The sequence below is a fragment of the Scardinius erythrophthalmus genome (genome assembly GCF_964197995.2).
Source record: "Scardinius erythrophthalmus genome assembly, chromosome: 1".
Classification (NCBI taxonomy): Eukaryota; Metazoa; Chordata; class Actinopteri; order Cypriniformes; family Leuciscidae; genus Scardinius; species Scardinius erythrophthalmus.
In genome coordinates, this window is record NC_138221.1 from 58,833,897 (window position 1) to 58,844,143 (window position 10,247).

The window sequence follows — 10,247 nt, forward strand, 5'->3', positions numbered from 1 at the left end:
TTTGAACTGATCACTTGATTTATCAGTGGTTTGGGATTAATGTAGCTTTTCTTTTAACCTTTGTGATGTTTTCCTGACAGTACTTCCCTGTCAAAGAGGATAAACCTCAACATGAACTGTAAAAGCTGTTAACCTTCCCTGATTGAGCAGAGGATGCATTTTCCCTTACTAAACAGAATGACTCCCTGGCATGCAGAGGATAACGTTAACACAACCTTCCCTGATTAGGCAGAATAAACCAACTTGCTTGACTATACAGAGGATGAAACACTTCTGTTGACAGAGGATAAGGACATGTATCCACAGAAATGGAGATGTATTTTTGTACCAAAAACTCCAATCAAGCAAAAACATTATTAAACCAGATTTATTTGGTGATAAACAAGGAATATTCAATACGAATAAAGCACTGAAATAATCTGTAAGAGAACTTGGGTATGAGTTCGGCAAAATCAATGTCACGATTTACATTGGCCATCATGGTGGTGATCGTGGCCATCGTGGTGATCGTGGCAGCCGTGGCTATCGCGGTGATCGTGGCCATCGTGACCGCCATGGCCATCGTGACAGTCGTGGCCACCATGACCGCCGTGGCCATCGTGGTGATCGGCCCACTCATGCCCACTCAGACCGTGGTTCGGTGGCCGTTCGGCCGCAGGTGTCACTGCAGGCTTTGGCGGTTCGGCGGCAGGAGTGACTGCAGGCATCGGCGGTTCGGCCGCAGGCGTCGGCGGTTCGGCGGCAGGCGTCACTGCAGGCATCGGCGGTTCGGCCGCAGGCGTCGGCGGTTCGGCGGCAGGAGTCACTGCAGGCATCGGCGGTTCGGCCGCAGGCGTCGGCGGTTCGGCGGCAGGCGTCACTGCAGGCATCGGCGGTTCAGCCGCAGGCGTCACTGCAGGCATCGGCGGTTCGGCCGCAGGCCTCACTGCAGGCTTTGGTGGGTAGGCCACAGGCCACACTGCAGGCTTCGGTGGGTAGGCCACAGGCCTCACTGCAGGCTTTGGTGGGTAGGCCACAGGCCTCACTGCAGGCTTCGGTGGGTAGGCCACAGGCCACACTGCAGGCTTCGGCAGGTAGGCCACAGGCTTCACTGCAGGCTTTACTACAGGCTTCGGCGGGTAGGCCACAGGCTTCACTGCAGGCTTTGGCAGGTCGGCCGCAGGCTTCGCTACAGGCTTTGGCGGGTAGGCCACAGGCTTCACTGCAGGCTTTGGCAGGTCGGCCGCAGGCTTCACTGCAGGGATACAGAGTCATTTTAAGTCTGTCATTTCAGCAAAATCAGGAACGACAACAGAATTATAAAAGACACTACTACTCTATAAAAAGACAAGGGGGGGGGGGTAATTACTCCATAACTAGATGTAATGTAATACAACTACCTGTAAATGGAGCCATACACTGATGTCCACACCCATTGCTGCAACATTTCTCATTGTCCGGACAGTCACTGTCATAGTAACACAACTTGGCACAATTTCCTCCTCCAGTTTTGGTGCTTGGACACACTCCTGGCTTTGCTAAGAAGACACATGACAGAAAACGTCACTGAATGCTGAAGGTCTCATTTACAGTTTGAATATAAATTATATATAGTTCAGCCTTTCTACTTCAAAATTTAATGTTTAGTTCAACGTGTTACTTGCAGTTTCTTTGGAATTATATGTGAAGTTTGCTAGCAACGTCTGAATGAAAATTTTCAGGGTTTCTTTTGGGAGACCTCTAGCATCCATCATTAATTGAAACTCACTGAAAACAGGCGGCACACACGCTGACCCACAGGGAAATAGACAGCATTTATGTTCTCCAGAGCAGTCTCTATCAGAAGTACATCCTCGTTGAGACGGCACGACCGTCAGCATTACCGGACACTGACCAGACTCTACAGAAGAGGATTGTTAAAAGGGACCAGGGAGTGTTGTAAGGGTTTCAGCATTTAGAAGTCAGGGGTTTTGAAATATAGGTCTCAAACTTGAAAATATGCAAGCATTCATCTGCTTAAAGAAATAATCAAGAATAAGTTCCATTTATCACTAAACTGTCAATCAGTTTTAAAGACAAAGAGAAGTCAGGTGTGTAGCCTAATAAGCACAATGCAGATAGAAGACAGACAATTTACTATTTACTATAATTTACTATTGCAACTAAATGTACTGTAGCAATTTTCAAGAGAAGTCATATTTTGTAAGGCACTTGTTTACGCATTTCTTCAGACTGTATAATGAAGCTAAAAGATCTTCTCACCCGCAACTCCAGCAAGTGTTGTGCACAACCATGTAGACAGGCACAATAAAACAACTCTCAACGAGTAGTACACTCGAGCTGTCATCCTTTGACCTGTGATCTCACAAATGAGCTCTGCTGGAAAACGCACTGAATTAGTCAGTCAGGGGGAACAGTGAAGCACACAAAACTACACTGAAAACATGTGCTGCTGATTCCTGCAACATAAATCACTGTATAAAAGATACGTGTTTTTAAAGATTCAAGGAGGTCTGGGCAACTCCAACCCTGATCAAACACACCTGCCTGTAACCTTCAAGTAGCCTCATCTTGAAGACCTTGATTAGCTTGTTCAGGTGTGTTTGATTAGGTTTGGAGGAGTGGAACGGAGCTCTGCGTTCACGCCAGATGTCGTAATAATAACCTATTGTGAATAATGCCTTGTCCAAATACCCACACTTGCGGTCTTTGCACTTGACCACTTGTCTACTTGCATGATGGATTTCCTTATTAGGCGTAAAGACTGCAAGTGTTGAACTTTTGATTACTCGATTGGACACACATAGGCTACTATAGTCTTGCAAAAAATGCAAGTGTTTACATAGCTTTTATTTCTTATTTTCAATGCTTTGCATTTAAAAAAAAAATATTTGCGTTTCTGTCTTTGCTCCTGTTTTGAAAGTAATGAGATTACTTTAAGCCTTCCTGTTTCTTTTCTTCTTTTGTATCTTTCCTTTTCTCTGTCAATGTACTGCTGATATTTTACAGGATCTTCCTTCAGTTTTTTTTCTATAATCTCTAGACCTTTCAGTTGATTTCTTGGGAGCCATTCTGGTTAAAAAATAAGAAAAAATAGTTTTAGGAAGTAAGGCATCTCACTTAAGTTTCATTGTAAAACTATTATGCTTCTTTAACTTAATTTATAAACACATAATATTATATAGACAGTGACACAGAACATGTCATTACCACCACATCACTTGTCATTACCATCACAAGAAGTTGTGTGTTGGTAATGACGTATTGCAGTAATGACTTTTTTTTTTTTCTCAGGAAAAAATATGCTAGGTCTTGGATTTGCTAACATTACTCAACAGCTAGTACAAAAAGAACTTTAAATACACATAAATCATGTAAATATATTTATATATATATGACGTCACCATGACGGTCACGATCACCACGATGGCCACGGATGTCATGATCACCACCATGATGGCCAATTGCCGAACTCATACCCAAGTTCTCTTACAGATTATTTCAGTCAGTGGCGGAGCCAGGATTTTTTCATAGGGGTGGCCAGGCAAGGGCCAGCAACCAGTCTGGGGTGGCACAGAAATATTAATCATAAAAAAATATTTATGTATTGGACTGTTTTAGTGCCTACACAACTGAATAAAGTTAATTTGTACTTAATTGTAATTGAGATAGTGAATTAGGAATCATGGAATGCTGAGTGAATTTTATATTTTTTTATTGTTATCCACCACCTCATATTAAAATGAATTAAATAGTAATAAAAGGGCAAACACTATAGCTAAAGTTCAACTTGCTCAGTTATCTTGGTTCTGGTTCTCAAAATCTCCAATAGCTTGTTCTACATTGTTGCATCTTCATGGATGAGATAACATGCAGATAAATACTGTAGTCCAAAGATTATTCAACCTTCAATGCGTTTGATATAATCAATGAACTATTCAACCAATTCTGAGTTTGTCAAATAAAAGTTTAACTTTCTATATTAGTTGTCAAAATAAATAATCGCAACAGTTCTATCATACCTAAATTAAAAAGGAAACCAAAAGTTCTCTTTTGAATCCCCAAGTGCAAGGATGTGAACAAGGGTGAAGTCAACAGCACATAATGTAAAATGTTATGTTTTTCATAATGTAATGTTGGTAGAATGTAAAATTAGTTATTTTATGGATTTAAAAATTATCCATTTTTGTTTGTCCTTTACAAATGAACGCAAAATGAATGCCTATCGTCTAGTAGGCCTACAAATGCACAGTGCTCACATTTATTTGGACATTAAAACATTACATATCAGTTTACCTTATATTGTGATCTCACATAGCAGAATTTTTCCTGACAAAATCTCATCTTAACGAAGATAGCCAACTGAACAAGGACAACGCCCTTTATCTCAGCATCTGACAGAAGTGTCACCAGCTTTCACACACATCTTCTAAAATAAAAGTAGCATCAGAAAAAAAAAGAGAATTACGTTTGTTGTTGCCTTCACACTATTCGACTTCCTCAAAACGGTCTTGCAACCCACCAGTTGAGAAAGATTGACTCTATATTTACTATGTGCATATCACTGTCTGATGTTCTGCTGAAGCTCACTCGGCACTTGCACATTCCCGCACCCGCACTTTTATCCTGATGTTGATAGCCTGTGTTCCACTCAACTGATTCCTGTTCCTTCTCCCCATTTGCATCTGTTACTTGTTACATTCAAAGGGGCTCATACGTTTTAAAGAGGCATGCAGAGGTTTTACTTTACAAATCACAAACTTATAATTGACTCATATTTGTCCACTAGAGTGAGGTGGTCACATCTGTTTCCAAAGGGATATGTAATTTTTAGTCACTCTTGTTAAAACTATATTTGTACCTATTGCCAATTCACTATCAATTTCATTTCTCAACATTGTTCTGTCATTTATACACTTAACATCTGTCATCCTCAAAATCCCTTTCCTCTCATTGCGTGTGCTAAAGCAATGCTTCCAACCAGTCAAATGTATGCAATGTTGAGAGGAAGGGCCATCAATGAGTTCTTTTATGTGACTTTTTTTTATTAAGAGGTAAATCTGGTTTTGTGCTTTGTGTGATTCACAATGTGCCTTTCAAAAACTACACAAAATGTACAATGTTTGTGTCTTTAGCAGCTGCAGAAGGTTTGGAAATGACTAAACATGACATCTTGTGGTTAATTGTGTAACTGTAATGTACTCAAGATTGAAAACATTGCCGTTATCAGGCACGTGCACAGGTAGGGCTCAACCTGTGCAGAGCACATGCCCTTTTTGCCCTTACACTCCAAAGTGCCCTTTTTTTTTTTGGTGGTGTTTTTTATTTTTTTACTTTTTATTATTAATGCTATTGGTCACCCTTTACGCCTGTCTGTCTGTTTTACAAATATTTAGCCAATGAAAGTTCTTAAAACGAGCTTGTGTAAATCTTATTCGATCCTCAAGCTGTCAGTAAGCTGATAACTCCGCCCCCTCTATATTCACTGAATCAACTGAATTTCCGCAGCAGCCGCACAGTAGACAGCAGCTGAACGAAATTTTGCGAAGGGTTAATAAATATCTTGTTGTTTGAATAAATACTACAAAACACTGTCTATAAAGGCTCATATTTTATTTATTTGATGTCTGACTCACTGACTGAGACATGTGGGACGTCGCCTGAGACTGAGAGAGAGGTCTAGCATTTGCCATCTAGTCATAGCCAATACATAGCCTACACTTAAATAGCCTGTGCATACAGTAGCATTTCATCTTTTATAAAAATGCGATTTTGGCCAAATGTATTTTACAACAGGATAAACTGAGCGCCCGGCCTATATACGTTAGCTACAACAAACTAGTTTGTAACCTGTTGATGAAAATGTAATGATGCCGCCGGCGCCGTTTTAATGACTGACAAAAAAAATGCACATTTGCACATTCGCTGGTCAAAAACTATATATTGATAAGTAATACAACAACATATAATTTGTTTTTTTACCATCGGAAAATCATAACAGGTGCGCCCCCTGTACTGGAGCTTACTCAAAGCGACGAGTGATCCTTGTCACCTAGGTAACATATATTTCTAAGAGGTAAGAAATTTCTTCTATGATTTATGATTGCTGATACACTTAATTTATTAACATTTAGGCTAATCATGTTATGGTAATAATATTAAATTATGGTTAATTCAAGGCTGTTAATATGCACGTATTTGCTATCTAGCTAATTTTTTAATCGAATTTTAATCGAATTCTATACTCTAGTCCTCACATGTATAAAATGTTTTTACTACAGTAATGTTGTAGTAGTAACAAAAAAAAACATTACAGAAGATCACTGTGAAATCTTTATGTTATCATGCAGAATGTAATTCATGATTTAATTCATTCCAAGGCTTCATTTATTTGATCCAAAATACAGCAAAAACAGTAATATTGTGTAATATTTGTACAATTTAAAATAACTTTTCTATTTTAATATATTTTAAAATGTAATTGATTTATGTGATCAAAGCTGCATTTTCAGCATCCTTACTCCAGTTCAGTACTCTTCAGTGTCACGTGATCCTTAAGAAATGCTTTTCACTGCAGCTGTACTTTTCACACTATTTTATATATTTTTGTTCAATGCTGGCTTATTTTAGGGAAAGTGTAGTGAATAAAGAGATTTTCAAGAGACCAACATCCATGGCTCACAGAAGGTTGCTGTTGTAATTAGATTTAAAGAAGCCCTTAAAACCCTGTTTATCTATATTATTATTATTATGGTTGTTATTAATCGTGAATAAATCTAAAGCTTTTGAGACTATTATTTTGTGTTATTGAAAATGGGAGGGGGGTGCCCTTTTTCAGTTTCAGCACATGCCCCTCAAAAGGTCTGTGCACGGCCCTGGCCGTTATTATGGTTATTGTACTGTAGTATCAGTATAATTTTACTAATACCGGTCAAAAGTTTGGAATAATCACATTTTAGAAGTCTCTTATGCTCACCAAGGCAGCACATTATTTATTATTGATCAAAAATGCAGTAAAAACGGTAAAATTGTGAAATAATATTACAATTTAAAATAATTATTTTTCTCTTTTAAAGTGTTTTAAAATTTAATTTATTCATGTGATGGCAAAGCTGAATTTTCAGCAGCCATTACTCCAGTCGTCTGTGTCACATGATCCTTCAGAAATCGTTCTTTTGATATTAATATCAAGACAACAACACTTGCATTCACCAGCTTTACTACTGAAAAAGGATTGCCAAAATAGGGGGAAAAAAAGACCCAGAAGCCATCAATCATATTGCTGTTGAATTTTATTTTTACTTATTTTAAAGAACATTTTGAGGTCACATTATTTGCTCCTTTTGTTGATTTGTCACAAGCATCTGATACTGGAACATTATTATCTTTTATTATCATTAATTATTCTCATTATCTTATGTACTGAGAGGTATCTGATTTTAGGATGTTAATGAAATAAGTAAAATCATTTGACACTATGATGTGCAAAAAGGAAAATGAAAGCTTAAAAAATAACTTTGAACCTTTCCATCAGACACGTTCTTCATACAGCCCGGCAGCAGTTTCTCAACCTGAGGGGGGGGGGGGGGGGGAGCAATGAATATGAAATGAAAGACATGATTTTGTTGTGATTAAAGAGTTAATAATAAATCCCACTATAAAGACCACCAGCCTGCTAGACATGCTTAGCATAGTGGTCTAAGGTGGAGTTTTCAGCGAGGAATAACAAATTATGTATTTTATTCAAATGACAGGAAAGCTGAACGTACTGCAGTAGAGTCTGTTAATGCGTAGGATGTCATTGCGGCCCATTTGTCGAGCTTTACCAATCACAACGTTCGCATTCGGAATGGGAATCATGGTCGGCTCATTATTCCTGGAGAAAGCGTACCTAAAACCACACACAAAGAAACAAGAGTAAAAACTGTTTACTACGTTTTTAGCATATCCACACAAAAAACAATCCAAAAATTTGACAAGACCGCTTACCTTGAATAGTGCATCACAGAGTTGTAGTCATAGACGGTAGCCAAATTGTTGGTGTCTACTTTACGGAAATTGTGCTGCCTTTCTGTTACACAGTGCACAGGAAAGTATTAACGACTGTAAATGTAAACCTGGTAAAAACACAGTGAACTTTAATCTAGAGTCTAGACAATAATTGTGACTAAATGTAATATGCAATGTTTTGTGCATTTTTTTTCTTATTTTTTTGTTCCATTTTATCTTTTTTTTTTATCTTTATCTCTGTCTTAATCACTTCTTAATATTAATTTACTTTCCATTCTATATACCGTACTATTATTTATGCAATATATTATTTATATTCATATTTATATAGGCTATTATATATTTTAAATACATATTTACATGTTTTCTGTTGTTTGTTAAAAACACTTTATAAACATTTAAAAAGGTAAAAAGTTTTTAAAAGTGCTATATAAATAAAAAGCTTTACTATTTAAAATGTTTCGTTCATGCAGCAAAATTTGAATCATGTTTCAGAAATCTGTGTATGGAATTCTCATTTTTAAAACTCATGCTCTGTAAAGGTTTGCCAGCAGAATGCCGCCTAATTTCAAACATTTGTCCAAAGAATTGTAAACAAAAATACCAGGAATGATGTTCTGATAAAGGATTCGGATGTGTTTGTCACGGTCACTGCGGTTCTGTTCATGATGGAACCCGAGAGCATGAAGGAGTTCGTGCTGCACAATTTTGTGATAGACACACCCAAAACGCTGGAGAGAAACAACCTGCCCTCCATTTTGGCGCCCCACATATGAATAGCATCTGTGGACCACATAACACATCAGGTTGTATATTTATCTGAAGGGAAAGCACATTTACTATAAACACAGAAATTGAATAGAAAGGAGCCCTGAATCCAGAGATTTACCCAGAATTAGACTTTACGTGAATAAAGTTCCTCTGTCCTTGATGAGGTACGAATCGAATGCAGGAAACCTCTGCAAAGGACTGCATACCTGTTTTAATCACTCTTCTCTCCTGTGGAGCTGTGGAAGGAATAGACTGTTGAACGGAACATGTGGTACCGATGAGATGATATCTAATTTAGTTAACATTGCCACTTACAATACTGGTTGGAGATGACGTAGGGCACATAGACTAATCCATCTCTGCTTCTGTCCCATTTGCACCCACGAGCGGTACATGGATCTGCATTCTGGAGCCCGCTTGGTACGGCGATGTCTCCAAACATGATCAAAGGCTCATCCAGTCCCAGTCCTGCGTGGTATAGAATAATGCACAATAATTCAGTATGTTGATTCTGGTGATATAATGTTTTAAATGATGAGGAGAGCCAAGGAATCTGCCATGAACTGCTACACCAAAGATGTGCCAATATAGCCTTCAAACTCATACCTGCATGTTTGTTGGTTTCAATTATAGTTGGCACTGGTATATCATCTTTCTTTGTGAGGTTACCTGAGATGTGAATCAGTAAATTATTAATAAAACACTACAAAATTACAAATTCGTTTTTTCTTTCTGTGCATCTTACCAGTCTTCCCAGGGATCTTGTCAATTAAATCCTGTTTTAGAATTTTAAACAAATGTGTATTAGAAACCAGTGTTTAGAAATGAAAAGCCGCTCCCACTGGGATGACGCTGATGTTATCATTTTACATTTCAGATATTGATGACATATTGTTGTCTGTTCTCACCTGAATAGTACGACTCTGAGCAGGAACGGAGCTCAGGAGTAGAGAGATGACCACCACCAAGAAGTACATGATGAGAGCTTTTTGAGAAAATGTTCTGGGTCAAACAGGGCTGACAGTTATATACTCTTCTGAGAGCCTTAACTTCCTTATCTGTGCAATAACCCAGCCTTCATGAATCCAGTGCTAAAATACCACATGGTTTAAAAGCAGACACGTGCTTATATTTGTACAAATGAGTCATTCAGTTTAGAATTAATGATCTTTATTTGTGCTGTAATGTTGTAAATACATCTTGTAGGGTTGATGTCTGCCAATCCACAAGAGGAGGTACCCTTTCCTATGTGGCTCCTAAAATTTGTAATATCTTTCAGGATTTTTTCATAGGGGTGGCCAGGCAAGGGCCAGCAACCAGTCTGGGGTGGCACAGAAATATTAATTATTTTATCATAAAAAATTATTTATGTATTGGACTGTTTTAGTGCCTACACAACTGAATAAAGTTAATTTGTACTTAATTGTAATTGAGATAGTGAATTAGGAATCATGGAATGCTGAGTGAATTTTATATTTTTTTATTGT

General features: G+C 38.2%; 2 protein-coding genes across 2 annotated transcripts; both read right to left on the reverse strand.

Moving 5' to 3' along the window:
* Positions 1-351: 351 nt before the first annotated feature.
* On the reverse strand, positions 352-2,677 carry LOC308700114 (uncharacterized protein). The gene is made up of 4 exons (XM_081381492.1): positions 2,242-2,677; positions 1,748-1,879; positions 1,380-1,517; positions 352-1,234 (listed from the first exon to the last, which is right to left on the reverse strand). Exons 1-4 carry the CDS (start codon positions 2,324-2,326, stop codon positions 459-461), a joined length of 1,131 nt encoding a protein of 376 aa, XP_081237618.1. The 5' UTR covers positions 2,327-2,677; the 3' UTR covers positions 352-458.
* A 4,577-nt stretch (positions 2,678-7,254) lies between these two features.
* Positions 7,255-9,822, reverse strand: LOC308703614 (low choriolytic enzyme-like). Its single transcript, XM_081387272.1, has 9 exons — positions 9,669-9,822; positions 9,506-9,536; positions 9,367-9,429; positions 9,076-9,228; positions 8,879-8,996; positions 8,594-8,772; positions 7,969-8,050; positions 7,749-7,870; positions 7,255-7,550 (listed from the first exon to the last, which is right to left on the reverse strand). The coding sequence occupies exons 1-9, from the start codon at positions 9,735-9,737 to the stop codon at positions 7,546-7,548; spliced, it is 822 nt and encodes a 273-aa protein (XP_081243398.1). The 5' UTR covers positions 9,738-9,822; the 3' UTR covers positions 7,255-7,545.
* Between the last annotated feature and the right edge of the window lie 425 nt (positions 9,823-10,247).